The 18,025-nt window shown below is 49.3% G+C and overlaps 1 protein-coding gene across 21 annotated transcripts in view; it reads left to right on the plus strand.

The window, feature by feature from the left end:
- The first annotated feature begins 243 nt into the window (after positions 1 to 243).
- Positions 244 to 18,025, plus strand: part of TPM1 (tropomyosin 1) — a 29,547-nt gene continuing 11,765 nt past the window's right edge. For 2 of the 21 annotated variants that reach the window (XM_079767807.1, XM_079767817.1), the window contains exons 1-5: positions 246 to 507; positions 1,620 to 1,745; positions 14,017 to 14,150; positions 16,488 to 16,605; positions 17,869 to 17,939. In XM_079767807.1, the coding sequence (XP_079623933.1) occupies positions 394 to 507; positions 1,620 to 1,745; positions 14,017 to 14,150; positions 16,488 to 16,605; positions 17,869 to 17,939 (563 nt within the window). In that variant the 5' untranslated portion in view covers positions 246 to 393. The other 19 variants (XM_079767805.1, XM_079767815.1, XM_079767806.1 and 16 more) reach the window with 14 other exon arrangements.

Genomic DNA, 18,025 nt, shown 5'->3' on the forward strand with positions numbered 1-18,025 from the left:
CCCAGCGAAGCCCCGACGCCCTCTCCCCGGGGTGCAGGTTTGGAAACAGGGCGGCCCAGGCCGGCCGCCGCCTGGGCGGCTCGGGTCCCCATATATAGTCATATCCACCGTCAGCCCGGAGGCTGGCAGGCGGCAGCGAATGGGCGCGCAGCCCCCGCGGGAGGAGCGGGGAGGGCGCAGCGGGCGGAGGGAGGAGAGGGGAGAGGGGGCAGGAGGGAAAAGCTTTTCCAAAAAAGTATTGGCTGTCTTGAGGAATGCGGTCGTCCCCTTGGGAAAGTACATATCTGGAAGGAGCCGGCGGCTCCGCTCGCACTCCGGCTCGGCCGCCCCTCCGCGCGCTCGCCTCGCCTCGCCGCTCCCGCCGCAGCCCCCGGGCCCCTCGCCGCCGCCACCATGGACGCCATCAAGAAGAAGATGCAGATGCTCAAGCTCGACAAGGAGAACGCCTTGGACCGAGCCGAGCAGGCGGAGGCCGATAAGAAGGCGGCGGAGGACCGGAGCAAGCAGGTCGGCACCTCCCCGCCCTGAGCCCGCCGGGCGCCGGCGCTCCGCCCGCCCGCCCGCCCGCCCGCCCGGGTTCCCTGAGCCCTGGGACCCGGCCTGACACCCCTTCCCGGCCCTTCACCCCGAGCACTCGGGGAGCCACCCCCTTCCCCGGACGGCCAGGGGCGCGCGTCTGAGAGGGGCAAGAGGAGAAGGGCAAGACTCGGGCTTATTCTAACTTTTCCTTCCCGTCTGAGGACGTGTATCCCCTCTGTGGCTCTCAGAGCCCCCGAAGTCCATCCAAGCCCTAGAGGCGCTTGGTTCTCTGGGTCGGGAGTCAGGTTTGGGTCCGTGGGGGTGAGAAGGGGTGGCGTGCGGGCTTGAAGGGAATCGGGTCCAGCAAGTGTTAGAAGTTCTTCTGGGCATTTGAGAATAAACCCTCAACTGGGACAGAACTGGGACAGAACTGGGGGGGGGGGGGGGGGGGACAGGGTCATGGAGTTTATCCCTAAGAACAAAGGTGGGACAGACTAGAGAGTAGGGCCCGAAGGCCAGGAAGATGGGGCGTTTTTCGGCACCCCGAGTTGTGGGCTTGAGCCCGCGGGGACAGGGCAGGAGGCTCGCCCTGGGGGAGGTCGGGATGTAGGTGGGCCACGGTTCGCCTCCAGCTCCAGCGAGAGGAGGTTACCTGGGGACCCTTGAACCTACCGGAGGGCCCCCAGCCAACCCGGCGCCCGTGTGTCGTGTGTGGTGTCGTGTGTGTGTCTAACACCCGGTCCGTGCCGGCCGCCCGCGCCCGCCGCTGCCCCGCAGCTGGAGGAGGACATCGCGGCGAAGGAGAAGCTGTTGCGGGCGTCGGAGGACGAGCGGGACCGGGTGCTGGAGGACCTGCACAAGGCGGAGGACAGCCTCCTGGCCGCCGACGAGACCGCCGCCAAGGTACCGGGGCGCGCGGCTCGGCGCACGAATGGCTAACTGTCTCTCTCTCTCTCTCCTTCCCTCCCTCCCTCCCTGTCTTTCCCTCTCTCTGTCCCGCTGTCCCTGTCCTTCTGGTTCTGTGCACCCACACCCCTCCCCTGCGGGATCACGCTGCCTGCCGCACCCCCCACTCCCCGTCCCCCACGGCCAACTCCCAGCTGGAAGATGAGCTGGTGTCGCTACAAAAGAAACTCAAGGGCACCGAAGATGAACTGGACAAATACTCCGAGGCTCTCAAAGATGCCCAGGAAAAGCTGGAACTGGCGGAGAAAAAGGCCACCGACGTAAGTGCTTGCACACACTGCCTCCCTCACCTCCTGCCCGCGGGCCGCTCTGGAGTCCCCAGGGGGCCAGAGAGACACCTGCATACAGCCCTGCCCTGGCCCAGAGCGCTGGCTGCTGCCGCAGACCGCTACTGCACACGTTCTTCATATTTCATCCATTCCTCTCTCTTCTTCTCCTTCTGTGACCCCACTCCTGGGGTGTGGGGGGTGAGAAGCTGAAATTGGATGCTGGGGGTGAGCCTTGCCTCCCTGGTAGCAGAAAACCTCTGAGGTGTCCTTACCAAGGTTTGTGCAAACGGAATGCCTAATTTCTTTCTTTCCTTTTGCCATCTCTGGTGGGTGGGGAGGCCTGGTGTCGGTGGTGTGTCTAGTCAGGGGACGGAGGCCTGTCCTCTAGATTAAAGGACTAGTTTGGGGCTACTTTTGCATAGAAGGCTGAGCTTGATGGTGGGGCACAGACTCCTGAGGCCTCCTTTCCCCGAAGGGAAGCCTTAATGCGGCCCTTAAGATCTGCCTGGGAAGATGATACTTGCTTGGGTCTGCAGGCTGAGGGCACTAGATCCAAAAAGTAAGCTGGGGGTTATATATAGCTCAGTGCTTTATATGGTATAGTGAGCTAGCTGCCCCCTGCCCCTCCTGCTCACCCCACCCCCACCTGTCAGCCCTCTGACAACCACCACATAGTTTCAGGGGTGATGCAAACAGGCAAAAGCTCTATCAGCACTCTGTTCACTGCCCTTTGGAGGAATCTTTCTAGCTGAAGAGCTTGCCTCTTCGCTGCGTCAGACAAGCCAAGCATTAGATTTCCAAAGGACTTCTTTTCACACCGTTGGATTCCGTTCTAGAAGCTAATTAAGCCTAGAGGCCCAATTAGGAAAGAATTCCTTGGGAACAATTCCAAGAATGTATGAGTACCAGGAAAAGCTATGCCCAGAAGTTATACTACCAAGTGCAACTGGCAGAATATTTTGTCTGAGAGTAAAATGCAAATTGCTGGAGGGTCTTGGGTCTTGAAATCAGTAAAGGCTTTTTGTGGTATGAAAGGCTTGAAATCTAATCTCCAAGTGTGTTTGTACATGAGAAATCCAGACTTGGGACAGTTAGAATCTGCCACCAAAAAAAAAAAAAATTTTTTTTTTTCAGTGAAAATCAAGGTTCCTGGAAAAGGGGGTTCAGGGAAGCACTGATTTAGCTAAAATTTTTAAGTTACAAACTACCTGGCTTTAGAAAAAGAGCCAAAGAACACATAACTCTGCCCGCATTGTATAATGTAGATCAGATGTGTGCTCTCCATAAGGCTAAATGGAGGATGTCTGTCTCCCCCAAATTCTCCAGCAGGACGTTTATTTAGCTTTTCAAAAGAGCCGCTGATAGATCAAGGAGAGATATTCCTTATAAGGTAAAGAATGCAGAGAATTTGAAAGTAGCCCAGTAAGGCAAGAGAAGCTGCAAAAAAGATACTCCGATTCTTAAGGAAAAATAGATAATAATTATTGTGACTATGTAGAGCTATAGGTCTTCATTGAAGTCTTGTTTAAGGGAGCCTGGGAATGAGGTGGGCAGAAGTGGAAAAGAGGATATTTAAAGCCAGCTGGGGGGAAGGGGCGGGGCCAGCACTGGAGGGGGGTTTTTGGAACTCTGTTTGGATTCTTTTTTTTTTTTCCCCAACTGGAAAACTGTCCCTAATATGGTACACATTTTTTTTTTTTTTTTGGCAGTATATTTTGATCACTTTCCCCTTTAAGACATTTTAGGTTGTTGGGAACCTGTAGGGATGTGGAAGAAGTTTGTGAATAAATGCTATATTTAGACTGATTCCTAACTAGTAAAAAAAAAAAATAGTTGACTTGAGCAGGACAAGACAGTTGTCGCTAGAGAAAGGGGAGGTGGGAGAGAGGTCAGCTTCCTGAGGTAGTATTATATTACATCTGTGATAAGGACATTTCCCTGTCATTACCTTGGACATACATAGTTAAGAACTGTGGGACAGTCTTGCATTTTTCTACTACTACTAAAAACATTTTTTTCTAATTTGCCAACATACTTTACACATCCTATTCCAGAACTGGGCTCTTCCTAACTTAAAAGGTGGTCATTCCTGAGGTAGCATCCCAAATGGTTTTGTTTTGAATAGTCTGTTGCCATCCCACCTAAGTGAGGCTGAAGGGGATCTACGGCTCCGTTTTCTCTCTGGCCCCCAACCTTGACCCCAATAACTGTATATACCTGAGGTCTGCAGTATGTGAGTCTTTATTCCCTGTCAGTCTTTGCTTTCTAAATCAGTGATTCTCAACTTTCTCTAAACAGAATTGCCTAGGGAGGTTTTAAAACCCCAAATCCAGGCTATACCCCAGGCCAATTAAATCAGAATCTCTGGGAGTGGAACCCCAGCATTAGTATTTTTTTAAATACCCAGGTGACTCCAATGTGCAGCCAAGGCTGAGAACTGCCCTTACACTCTTGTCTAATGACATCAGCGTGGAAATGAGCTCACCTGAAACTGACTTTCCGAGGTGTTTGAAAAGCAGGACAATCAGTCACTCGGCTGCTTAAAGCACTTGCAAGTGCCCAGCAGTTTCCCTGGCTCCTGGAGGCTCTCAGCCATTCCCTTGCCCACCCTCAAAGTTGGAGCCCCAAAGTGTGCACTCCTTTAGGCATGGAGACCTAGTGAAACAGAGCGAGAGGCTCCCCCTACAGGACGTGAGGGCCCTTGCTGGGGGTTGGGAGATCTCACAGAGGCTGAGAGGGTCCACAGAAAACGACTCAGGACCGCTAAGGAGGTTTGTGAGGGCTATGGAGGAGGAGAGGGATGTCAAGTCTGTTTTCTTTTTCTTCATTATTCCCACACTTAAACATATCAGGAACTGACTGGAAGGGCCTCCTTTGAGAAAGGTGAGGATTGAAAGCCGTGAGACTTAGCAGGCATTTAAAAACACAGCCCAAGGGGCAAATTGGCCGAGGGCAGTTCCCAGAGATACTGTCCACCGTGATTTTCGCCCAGCTGTCGCTAGAGGCTCTCTTAGGGTTCGGTAGTCTTCCTTGGTGTGCCTTTTAAAGGCAGCCCAGTCCAGCCCAGAACTGGTCAGGTGCCAGATCTCAGAGGCTAATTTAAAACCAGCGGCGGCTGTAACCAAAAGGAACCCTTGAGAGGATTGTTCTTAGGGACAGGAAAGTGAGCTGCAGAGGGACTGGGGTAAACAGCTGGTTATGGGCCCCAGCCTAACTCTTAAAACAACGCCTGCCTATATATCAAGTAAAGCTATCATCTGAGTTCTTAACTAATGTATGTACAAGATATTGTGCTAAGCGCTTTACATTAATTGTTTCATAGCCCTGACATCAGCTCAGTGAGGAAGTACTACTGTTAACCCCACTTTTACAGAGGAAGCCCAGAGAAGTCGCGTTCTTTGTCCCAGGTGACACCGACAGGAGAGACCTAGGAACCAGATTCTAACCTGGGAAGACTGCATTTAAAACAGGAGGTTTCACATGAAACATGTCAGTGGTTTTCACTTTGTGAGTTTTGGAGAAGTAGGTCTATTTATGGTTAGAATCTTGTGTCCTGGGGTTCTTTACAAGGAGGAAGAGTCCCCTTGCAGTGATGGGCAACCTTTTGAGCTTGGTGTGTCAAACTTCGCCAAAAAACTGAGCATAACTCGGGTAGTGTGTCACTTTGAGGAAAAACCATTATTTCGCAAATGTTTCATCCTCGGCATGCGGCCGCGTGTCATCAGAAACGGCTACGCGGGTCAGTGCTGACACGCGTGTCATAGGTTCGCCATCACTGCGAGAGGCACATTCAGGCCCCAAACCCTTCGCTCAGCTCGCTCTCTCCTGCGCCTGGGAATTCGGGATGCGGAGCGGAGCACTCTCGCCGCCAGCAGGCGGCACCATCGCCCTGAGCGGCCAGGCCCGTTGCCCGGGACTACGGGGAGCTGGGGAGAGGCGCTTGGAATCGAAGCAAAATCCCTGGAGCGGTGGCCTCTCCTCTGCAGGGCCCATCCGGTCCGCCAGGTGCTCCTTGTGTGCCCCTACGCCAGCCTCCCCGCTGCAGCGAGCATGCGCGGCGCCTCCCGCGGTTTGCAAATTCCCGGGGTCCGCGGCGCGCGCCCCGCCCCGCCCGCCGTGCCCGCCCCCGGCGCTCGCACACCCGCCCGCGGTTCGCCTGCGCTGCCCGGGAGACCGCCACTTCCGGGCTGGTCCGGGGCCGCAGGGGGCGCCGCCGTCGTGCGGCGAGGCTGGGCGGGGCGGCCGGGCGTTCGGGAGTGCGGCAGCGGCGGCCTGAGCGCAGCAGCCGGCCTCTCCCACCGCAGCCCGCCCGCCGCCCCGCGCGATGGCGGGGAGCAGCTCGCTGGAGGCGGTGCGCAGGAAGATCCGCAGCCTGCAGGAGCAGGCGGACGCCGCGGAGGAGCGCGCGGGCAGCTTGCAGCGCGAGCTGGACTACGAGAGGAAGCTGAGGGAGACCGTAAGGGACCCACCCAGCACCCAACCCCCCCATCACCCAGTCCCCCCACACCCGGAGGCGCCTCCTCGCGCGCCGCCAGACCTCTGGAGCCCACCGACCCCTTCCCCCACGCTCCTGGGCGCACCTAGGCGGAGGGCGCCGGCCCTGCAGGGGCCCTGCGCGTGCTTCTCTGTCCTTCCATTCCGCGTCTCTGGTCTAAAGTGAAAGCTCTGAGGGGAAGCAGGAGTGGTGTTGAGAAGGTTCGGGAAGCAGGGGCTCCACATCTGGGGTGTTTGCGTTCTGTCCGGTTGTCTCCAGTCCCCCAGAATGTGCACTTTGTGCTGCAGGCATTATTGACTCGGAGGGTGGGGAGGGGAGAGGGAAATCCTTTCGGAAATCCCTTCCTTTGGGACGGGGCGTCTGCAGGTCAAGTAGGAGGCTCTGCCAAGCTTTGGGGCCCGGGGATGCTGAACTCCACCATCCCCACTGACCCTTCGTTTTCTGGGAGCCCTTTCTCTAATGGTTGAGACATTGACGGCCCCAGGCTCTGACTTGCTTAGTTTGCTGCCCGTTGAATTTCCCTTTCTTAACCATCCCTCTTTCCAAATTTTATTACACAGATAGATATTCCTTTGTTACTGAGTCTTGGAAGAAAGTTGGCTAAATGTGAACGATGACTGGGTGTGTGCTTGCCTGCTTCCCCCTCCCCCGTGTTGAATGTAATACCTAGTTTCCTTTCTGCTAAGGCAAGTGTCTCCAGCAAACAGGAACAGGATTTCAGAGGTAGTTCAGGCATTTGCGATTTGTTGATTTTTTTTTTTTTAATGTGTGTGTGTTCTTTAAATCAGGATATTCAAAACACCTTGGGAATTTTATGACAAGTGATAATATGGTGTCCAGCTGTGCTTAATATGGGCCTATTACATTGTTATTGCTTAAGTATGCAGCTGGCTGCAGAAACTACTATGTATTTGCATAAAATACAAAGAAGCAAACAGCTTCTCAGAGGAAGGCCTAACTAGAGGAAATTTCAGATAAAATACAGACAGGAATCAAAATCAATAAGCAAAAAAGTTTTCTTTAGAGGACAAGTCAGAAGTGGTCCTGTGGAGGTCTTTGAATTTGACTGGCTATAAAGTGATTACAACTGCCTCTCTGACTGGCTAGCTGTCCTTGACCATTAGAACTAATGCAACATGATGGATGAGAACAAGAACTCTGGATCCTGATTGCCAGAATTTGAATCCTCACTACTCACTACCTATGAGACCTTGGGCAAATTAACTTCTCAGTCTCTCAGTTCCCTATCAAAAAATGGAGATAATAATAACATCTACCATTTGTGAGGGTGAAAGGCGTTAGTGTGTGTCAAGAAATTACAGTGGTGATAGGCACAACAGAATAGATGCTCTGTGTCAGCTGGTATTAAAAGTGCACAGCTCATACTCCAGTTCCCTACCTGTCAAAGGATCTTGGAAATAACATGCTCATCTTTTTTTAAAATGTATATTTTCATTGATTTTGGACAGAAAGGGAGATGGGGAGATAGAAACATCAATGATGAGAGAGAATCATTGATCAGCAGCCTCCTGCATGCCATGGTTGAGCCTGCAACCCAGGCATGTGCCCTGACTGGGAATCGAACCCTGACCTTCTGGGTCATAAGTCAACACCCAACCATTGAGCAATACTGGCCAGACCAGTATATCTTAAAACAGTGGTCTCCAACCTTTCGGACCTCACGGACCACCAGTGGTCCGCGGACCACCGGTTGGCAACCACTGTCTTAAAACACTCCATTTAAATGCTTTTAATCAATTTGTTTTTCTTTTTGGAACTTGGAGAGTGGATGTGGGCAGCCTGGAAAGAATGATTGGTGGGTTGATGTGGTGTTAATGGTGAAGTCAGTAGAAATCCCCTCACCCTGCTAAGAAAGAGACCATGTGGTCCTGTATAGGAGAGCCTTTTAATGACTCCTGGCCGAGTGATTGATAAAAGGCACAGAAGATAAGTTGTAGGAAGGGCATGTTGTTACTCTTATGTCACCTTTTCTTTTGTGCTTTTTATAAGTGACCTTCCAGTGCCAGTTGTCTAAAGGTAATGCTTTCATCCTTTTCAAAGCTTTATGTTAAAAGTAGTTTTAAAGGCTTTAATTTTTTAAAGTAATTTTTGAAAACAGCCTGTCTGGGTGATTGGACACAGAACGTTTTAAGACGGCAACTTGAGGACTGGGTCAGGCCATTGAGAGAATTTCTGATTGAGAGTTGTTCTTCACTTCTGAAACTGGAACTTCAAGATAGCTAATGCAAGGTGGTTTCTTGTTAGTTGTCAGACACAGCTGTGAGTTCAACTAGTAGTCGCAGTTTCTCTTGGCAGTGAAGATAGAGGTTAGGGACAAAGCCATAAGCCACTGCAAAAAAAAAAAATATTTGAAGAGTTGGCCCAAATCCAGATTCTCAGAAGTTCAGAGAGGTTGTAGTTAATTGGCCCTATTATACTAGCACTTACCTTGGAAAAATCAGCGGTTCCTTATTTCCTACTGGTTTGCTTTTCCAAGGTGTGGAGGGCCTTTCAAATGGTTGGCAGGAGGCTACTTGGTTTGATGTAATGGTTGACTTTCGGTGTTGTGACTCAAGAGGGTTGGTTTGTTTTTTGTGGGGGTTTTTTTGTGTGTTTTTTTGGTCATTGTCAAAGGAAAAAGTAGCCACTCCTCCTCCTTTCTGGATAGTACCCAGCAAACAAGGAAACTTAAAATTGCAACTTGTAGATTCTTAATTTGCAACTTTATTAAATCATGGAAATAACCAGTTCACAATATTTCCAGCCCTTTCCCTTTAGAGTTGGTAAATATTTCTGAGGCCAAGACACTGAGGGTGCATTTTGTGCTCACATTTGGCACCCCCAGGGTGGCAGTAACTGGAATGCATACTCTCAATTTCTGCTTTCATATGTAGGCAAGGCAAAGGCACGACAATGCCCTGTTCATGGCCGTCCTCCCTCATTATACAAACATGCCTCATAAATTACAGGCCTTGGCACAGATAGAGGAGGTTGTGTTTATCTGTTATCCATGGGAGTGCCCCTTCATGTCATCAGTGTTTTTCCCCCTTTCCTTACCATATAAGGGCAGAAGTTTAACTTGGCTGGAGTCACTTGGTCTTACACAGCAAGTTGGGTGAAACCCTCTCTGTAAAACTACAGTTTGCATGAAATAAAAGGACCTGACCTTCGATCATCGCTTGCCCCATTCTGGTTCAGGCAGGACTTTGGAAATATATTCCAGAGGGTTCATTTTTAGGATATTATAATATTCTCCTATAACGAAGTAAAAATTATTACTTTTAAATTTTTTAAGTTGTGTTGACTAAAACATCTGGATGCCCTAAAAATATGGGCCTGATAAAAGTTTTCTTTCAAATCTGATGTTGGAGTGATATTTTGCTATAGTGTGGCAGGCCCTTGAGTTCTGTGTATGTAGTACCTTGTTGGGATGGGGGGGAGGTGTGTCTGCCGTGTTTTCTGTATAGGTAGCTAATACCTTTGGGGGAGGGGGGCGCCAGGGAGGAGATAGGGCTGACCTTGCAACTAACTTGAAGGCACTTCACAAGGGCAGAGCTCCTCAGGGCTGTTGAACGACAGATCTGCAGGAAGACAATTGGTCTCCTTTCCTACTGTAGCAGTCTCTCTTCTGAGTAGCTCATTACATGTGGGGATACAATAGCACTTTTGAAATAAAAGAAACTAGCATCCCAAACTGAAAGACTTCGCCAGCAGCATCAACACACAGGCCGTTGTTAGAAGCAGCTAACCCAGCACACTAAGAGTGATTTCCCTGCCTGGAAATAATTTGCATCTTGGGTCTTGACCCTTCCCAAAAGCCTTGTTGTTTCTATCTGCTTTTTAGCTCACAGGCGGTTGGCCATGTAGCTGTAGGCTTGTACCGGCAGAGGCAGCAGCAGGGTAAGTCTTCAGTAGACTGCCCAGGTGCTGGGATGAGAGGAACCTTAGGAAGTGTCTAGCTCCGAATTTAGAAAATACAAACCGGAAATAAAACCTTTTGAACACAGAACGTAATTCTCCCCTCCCTCCTAATAAAAAAGGAGGGGGGAGGAAACGTAAAGAGGTGAATTCTAGGGAACCAAACAAAATTGTGGTCAGACCAGTACGGTAGGGCCTGAGAACCAGTGGGAGTCCAGGTTTTTCCCAGGGGAAGTTTACGTGGAGACAGATGTACCCCCAGACGCTGCTCTCGGGTCCAGGCTGTAACCTAGGCACCTTGGTCCGGCTCTGAAACCTCTGGGGCAGCAGACAGGGGCTTCTGGGGTTGACAGCAAGTGCTCTGTGTTTGAATGTCAGCTGTTACCTATGAGTGTTACTTGATGGGGTTTTCAGTTTTATACCACAGCTTATTCCAAAAAGGATTGAGAGGACTTGTTCAGTGGGTGGTATTTCATACAGTAACTGTCCTCCTAGTCCTGGTTAGTCTCTGTCACTCACTGGCCATTGTGGGTTGGGGAGTTGGGGTGGGCGTGGCTGTAGAGAACCTCCCCCTCTGGCTTAGGAAGAGGGAAGACTCCAGGGGCGAGAACCACCAGTTCCAGGGCTTCCATGCGGTCCCAGGGGCCATGAGGAGAAGTGACAGAGCAGCGCACGAGGAGTCAGACAGCTGGGATTTTAGTCTTGTCTCCCACTGATGGCTGTGGACCTGAGCATACTTCAGCATTCTGGGTCCGAGGTCCCACCCTCTTCCCATTTTCTTGTGAAGGGAGAGCTGGAACAGTGGTTCCCATGGAATAGGCCAGTGTCTCTTAGGTGGTGGGGCGGAGAGGGTGGAGGAGTGGAACAGGTTGCTTGTTTATAGTACAGATTCTTGCCCTCCCCTCTGACCTGAATCAGAATCTCTAGGGATGTGGGCTGGGAATTTATATTTTTAATACACATCTCCATGTGGACTCTGACCCTCAGCCGGGTGTGGGAACTGCCAGACGATGCCTGGCTAGATGATTAGCTAGCCCTGCCAGCTAAACAATCGAAGCCTCTGTTTTGCAGACCACCCGTAGGTCGGCTCTCTGTGTGCACCAGTCCTGGCTCCTGGAACGTACCTCCATTCCCAGTCATTGCTTTTGTGCCCTAGAAGAGGTCCTGTTGGCTGTATTCCATAGGATACAACCCGTCACGTCAGGTGGAAGGTCCTATAAAATCCTCCTGGGGAAAAAGTGTCAGGGACGTTTATAAAACGGTGTCCAGAGCTAAAGGAAAGAACGGTTGTGTGTGTTGGCGGGGTGGGGGTGGGGGGGTAGAATAAGAGGGAAGAGGGACCTCTCAGGAGAGAGAGCTTGTGTGCAGAGGCGGAACTAAACATGGGGTGCTGTCTCTTACACACACTCCGATGCCCCAGCTGTGTGGGAAGCTGACCGCCCCGGACTGGCCTGTCACCCACCCAGAAGTTTCTGTCCCCAGATCCTAAACAGTCTCCTTTCTATGAGTACAAAGTCCTGAGGGCTGGGACCCAGATTGAAAGCGAAGCAGGGAACTTGGTGTGATGGCTACAAAAAGCAAACAAACAAAAAAAAAAACATTTTTAAAAATTTCGTTGACATTTCTCTGGCCACACCACCCCTCACAAGGGTACCTGCCTTTATAGTAATAATAAGCAAAGGAAGGGGGATACTTTTGAGTATATGATCTGTTCACTCTACTAAGGTTTTTTTGTGTGTTTGATTTTGCTCTTCATTTTGTTTTCCACTTTGAGAGTTGCTTACTTGTTTCCCCCGTTCATAAAAGAATTGAATTTTACTGGGCATGGAAAATACAGAAAAGTGAAGAAATTAGACCTGACCCAAAACTATACCCTTAGTGTCTACTTCTCCCAATTTTTTTTAAAATAGGGCTGAAGCCTTAAACAAGGCAGTTCCTTATACTTAAGGAATGTGTTACCCCTATCACCCTTACCCGTCCTCCAAAAAAACCGACAGCCCCTGCAGGGCAGACTTGGTGGGGCCCATTCCTCCCTGTGCACCTACAACCTCCTTTGTGGGCCAGCACAGTTGTAAACCATCCTCCTCAGATTCATTTCCTGTTTCCCACTGCTCCCTGCCTCCGTCAGCCAATTTTTACTACATAGTTAATTTTTGACAAGATGAAAGTATATTTGAATGTTTTTATCGAGTCCTTCACCAAATGCCCTAATCACTTATCTTTCCCAGACAAAACTTGGCACAGATGAGCAAAGAGCTGAATGTTCTTGTATTCCTTTGATTCAAGGCCATAATCACAGCCTCCCTCTAACTGTATGTGCATTTCAGACTGCGTATATCATGCGTCCATGAGCTAAGAAAGTTGCTTTTGTTTAAATTCGCTTGGTTTTACTCATTTTACTCAATAGACATTTGCTGAGCTCATACTCTGTGCAGGGAATCATGATTCCCTGTACATAAGAAGCTAACAGTTGAGTAAAGAAGACTGGAATGTAGATAGGGAACTAGCATAGGTTCGTAAGTGTGTATTGTAGTTTTTAGAAAACTTTCCATGTGACTTGAAAACCCCTTTACCCCGTGATAAACAGACATTCAAAATGGATGAGGATGAAGAAATAGTACCTGATTAATAAATTCCATATCTCACTTGCATAATATTTATTTTTTGTGTTAATTCTCACCCAAGAATATTTTTTCCCATTGATTTTTACAGAGCGTGAAAGGGAGGGAGTAACATTGATGTGAGAGAGACACATTGATTGGTTGCCCCCTGCACAAGCCTCTACTGGGGCCAGGGATCAAATCTGCAACCCAGGTATGTGCCCTTGACTGGGAATCAAACTCACGACCCTTAGGAGTGCAGGCCAAATGTTCTAACCACTGAGAAATATTGGCCAGGGCTGTTTGCATGCATAGTATTTAAACAGCTGCCAATACAAGTGTATGCAATGGACCATCAGTCTTCCAAGTGTTCTGAGGCTTGTAGTAACAAGGTGATCATTGAATCCCCCAGAAAGAAACATCTTATTTCAGAGATAGATACAAGTAAAAACAGTATCTGTACTGCTTTTGACCTAAGAAATTTGAAATTTTTCTTGTGGCAACCTTGACTTGTAAGAAATTCCAGGAGGGTGGGAATAGCTGAGGAGAGGTCAATGGGGGGAAAAGGAGACATGTAATACTTTAAACAATAAAGAATTTAAATTTTAAGGAGGGAGGGAGGGAGGGAGGAGGGAGGGGAGGGAGGGAGGGAGGGAGGGAGGGAGGGAGGGAGGGAGGGAGGAAGGAAGGAAGGAAGGAAGGAAGGAAGGAAGGAAGGAAGGAAGGAAGGAAGGAAGGAAGGAAGGAAGGAAGGTTCTAGTAGGCTTATGTCGGAAACACTTGGGAAATTTGTCTTGGCCCCATTCCAGTGTGGCTAGTTACTCTGAAGGGATTTCCGAAAAGGGGCTGGGAGGAGGGTGCTGGATTTAGTGGTGTCTGTATGGTAGATATTTTAGAGCCACTGAATTTTGAAATATTTTAGAGCCTTTAGCAGTCAGGGAAAGCCAGTGTGTTGAAATCTATGGAAGAAAGGAGCCAAGTGAGAAAGCATTTGCTAATGGTCCGTCTTCCCAATGAGAACGGTGTGTATGGATGTGTATACACACGAATGTGGACCTTCCGTGTGTAAGTCAATGTGCGAACATGTCCAAGGACTCCCAAGCTGACCAGAGCTTGCAGCGCACTTAGGAGTCGCTCACCACAAGGCCCTGGCTTCCTATCTGAGATCAGCATTTCAGTCTCAGCCACTTCCTGAAGGCACTACCCTCACTTCCCCCAACGCTGAACGCCTTTTACTCTCTCTGCCTAGGCCGAAGCCGATGTCGCTTCTCTGAACAGACGCATCCAGCTGGTTGAGGAAGAGTTGGATCGAGCCCAAGAGCGTCTGGCAACAGCTTTGCAGAAACTGGAAGAGGCTGAGAAGGCAGCAGATGAGAGTGAGAGGTGAGGATGTCTCGCCCAGCCCGGTTTTTAGCATCGGCCTTTGCTCCTGGTGGACCAGGAGGGCTCCTCTGATCTTGGGGCTTTAAGAATTTTGCAGTCTCTTGGTGGGATTATTTCCTCTTTTGATCCCAGGTATAACTTCATTGGTTTTGTTCATTTAACATTAGTGGCGAATTTATTGGTTTTGTTTATTTAATTAACATGGGTGCTTTCAGATAAAGCACAGAGCGGCCTTCAACCCCAAGGTTACAAAGAAGAAAAAGATCCTCTTCCTGTCCTCATAGAGCTCACCATCCAACAAGGGAGATGACATGTAAACCAGAAACTCTAGGGATGCATAATGGTTCTTTCATTCCTGCTGGCCCCGGAGCAGTGAGGCGTTTTAGAAAAGATAACTGTTTTAGGCTTAAGTAAAAATGGGCTGTCAGTTGTCGGATAGTCCAACAAACCGGCGGAAGAGAAAACACAGATAAAACACAAATATGTTCTGCAAAAGCAAATTGCTTTGGACTTAGCAATGCTAGTAAGACACTCGCACACGTAAACACAATCAGATACTTGTTTCTTCTGAGCCTGCTTGCTCCCACTGTAACCTGGCTCTACCCGACTTACTGCTCCAAGATCTAGCTTTGTGGGAGGAAAGGAAGACCATGGCCACGTAGACCAGCACAACGTCGTGAGCTTTGGAAGGCATTTTCCCAGCTGTTGAAGTTAATGTATTCATATTGTATAGGAACACCCCTGGAAAGACTCCCTGAGACCAGAGAGCTCTGCTGCTTAAGGGATGACACAGCAGTGTGGTGGCTCCGAACACCGCAGATCTGGGCTGGGACCTGGCAGGGGAACGCAACCAATCATTTTGTCCATTTCTTCATCTTGGAAGTGATTTTCTGCTCCCTGCCACATGGATAAAGAGTGATTTCAGACTTTAGGATTAAAGAAGCTTTTTAGCTGAAGTTTTCAGCTCATAATTCACCGCTGCTTATTGTTTCTTCTCTAACCAAGAGTTTTTGGAATTCTTTGAGGTGACTCACCATCTTGAACAGTGTACACATACCAGTGGTTTTGTGGCTGACTTCTTCCTGAAGTACACTTGCTATTGAACCTAAAAGGTGATGATCTGAATCTGACAATGTTATTTAGACTTTGGAGTAAAAAGGAATGTCAAGATCTTTACTCCAGTCCCCTGATTTTACAGATGAGAAAAATAGGGCTTAGAGACTGATGGACCTGCCCAGTGTCCCACAGCCAACCTATGGCTGAGCCAAGACTAGAACTCAGTCTCCTGAAACACATTGTAGGGCTTCATCAGAAAACAGTGGCTTCTTTATCTCACTGTCTACTCAGATTCTGGTCAGTGAATCACATTTTCACATGAATTGTTATTCTGTAAATCTGTAACATATTGTAAGTCCGTTCACATTTTCCAAAACTTAACACCGTGCCATAGGATCCAAACATACATGTCAGCTTAGAAGATGGTGTCAGTGCTGTCTGTCGACACCTCTGCTATGAAAGAGTTCCATTAAAAGCAAAACTCATCGTTTCTTTTATATATATATATATATATATATTATTGATTTTTTTACAGAGAGGAAGGGAGAAGGATAGAGAGTTAGAAACATCGATGAGAGAGAAACATGGATCAGCTGCCTCCTGCACACCCACTACTGGGGATGAGCCCGCAACCAAGGTACATGCCCTTGACCGGAATCGAACCTGGGACCCTTCAGTCCGCAAGCCAAACCAGTCAGGGCGCATCTTTTCTTATCTCAAGTGTTAGTTTGACCCATATGAAACCGCTGTTTATACAGGTTTGACATGGTCAAATATCAGCAATTTCATATGGTTCCATCTAATATTTACATTTGTGGCTGATGAGGTAAGAACAACTACCTTCTTTGTAAGAGGACGTGTATGAAGATAAATATGCTTTTGTTCTAACTTTGGTCTATTTTCCAGCCGAAGCTTCCCACGAGGAAAGGGAAGAAATCCCATTATTTATATAACAAGTAAAGCATGTTGGTCTCTCCTGTTGCCCCGCCTCCCCGTTTCAAACAGGATCCTGACACGGTACCTTTCATTTCACATTAGATTCCTGGACAGTTTCACCAGTACCGGAAGCGTGAGGTTTCACTCGCAATAAACAGAAGCATATATCTTTCTGCCTCAGCATTGGAAACTCTTGCTTCACGGCTTGGAAAAGAAAAGCAGCTGTGTGCTGCTCTATTTTGGTCTGCTAGTCACACGAAGCCTCCCACACCGCTGCAGTGCAGGGTGTGAGTTTGTGGAGGTCAACTCTAAATCTGGGGTCTTGTTGCTTGTCTTCCTTTTCAGAGGCATGAAAGTCATTGAAAGTCGAGCCCAAAAGGATGAGGAGAAAATGGAAATTCAGGAGATCCAACTGAAAGAGGCCAAGCACATTGCTGAAGATGCCGACCGCAAGTATGAAGAGGTCAGATCCTGGGGCCCAAAGCCTCTCGGACCCCCAGCAGTGGCCCGGGGTGGGGGACAGGAGCCGTGCACACACCCTTGCATTCTTCAGTGAAGCTATCAACTCTACTTCCTTGGCAGAAATGGTGGTTTTGAGAAGCAGAGTTCCTTTGTCTGCAGAACGCGGTTCTTATTGGATCCTGCGGGGGGATCTAGGCTTCATCATGAAGCCGATCAGTAGCACTGGGAAAGACCAGAGCTTCTCCCTCTGCCCCTCCCCTGCCCCCTAAAGACCAGGACAAAAGATCTTGGCCAGGAGGAGGGAGCGTTGCCTCCTGTGTCTGTGGAAGGAGCCTCCTGCTGTCACCATGCACACAGTTCTTGGAGTGATTGCCCTGCGTGGTCCCGTCCAGGCAGCCTAGAGACATGGACCGTGTACTCGCTGGGGTGATGGATCACGGAGGACGTTTTCAATCTGTCCTCCCTCCTCAAGACGGCATAATTCCATTATCAGCACAGGTTCACAGTGAAGTCAGCGTCTGGTCATGTCCCCATGAACACCACTTCCTGTGATACCAGCAGCATAACTATTAGGGTTTTAGTCAGCCCTTCATGCACCGTGGCTGTCTTGACATAGCTTTCACTCTCCTTTTTATTATTGTTACGATTATTTCCAGATTACATTATGCCCGTTAATTTTGAAATGCTTCAGAGGATTCCTTCTCTCAGGTTCTTTCTTTCACTGAATACAGATTTGACTTCACTAGTCATCTCGCCGGCTGAAGTCACGTCAGCTTCTCTTGCTATTCTGTTGGCATTTTTAACCTCCTCCACAAAAAGGAGGTGATAGGTACAGAGCTCTAAATGGACGCAGTCCTCAGGATTATTTTCAGTGCTTTCTTGGCAGCCTCTGCCTCTTTGGCATAAAAATGCACCATTTCTCATCATGCTGCTATTTTTGAGATTATGAATTTCATATTTCTCCCTTCTCCCGCACTTTGGGTTGGCAGCTATGTAATGATACAGACTTCATCTGGGTCAGACTTAAAACGAGACTGCCCGTTCATAACGGACCATTCTGGTCTTACGGGGCAGAAGCCTCTGCTCTCCTCCCATTGGCTCTCCTGGTGGAGAGCAGCTTCCCTCCAGTCCACAGGAAAGGGGGTCATCTTATCTGTAGACAAGGTCTTCTGGGGGCTGATGGATCCCTTCCCCACCCCACAACCCCTGGCTCACGGCTTGCAAGCCCACGATGTATGTGTGCATTGTGTTTGTCCTGCCACAGGTGGCCCGTAAGCTGGTCATCATTGAGAGTGACCTGGAACGTGCAGAGGAGCGGGCCGAGCTCTCAGAAGGGTAAGCGGGCCCGGCGCCAGGACGCTGTGTGTGGGGTGCTGCAGAGCAGTGACTAAACAGCATGACCTTCTGGCAGCTGCACATTT

Source organism: Cnephaeus nilssonii, assembly GCF_951640355.1.
Source record: "Cnephaeus nilssonii genome assembly, chromosome: 4".
In the NCBI taxonomy this organism is placed as follows: domain Eukaryota; kingdom Metazoa; phylum Chordata; class Mammalia; order Chiroptera; family Vespertilionidae; genus Cnephaeus; species Cnephaeus nilssonii.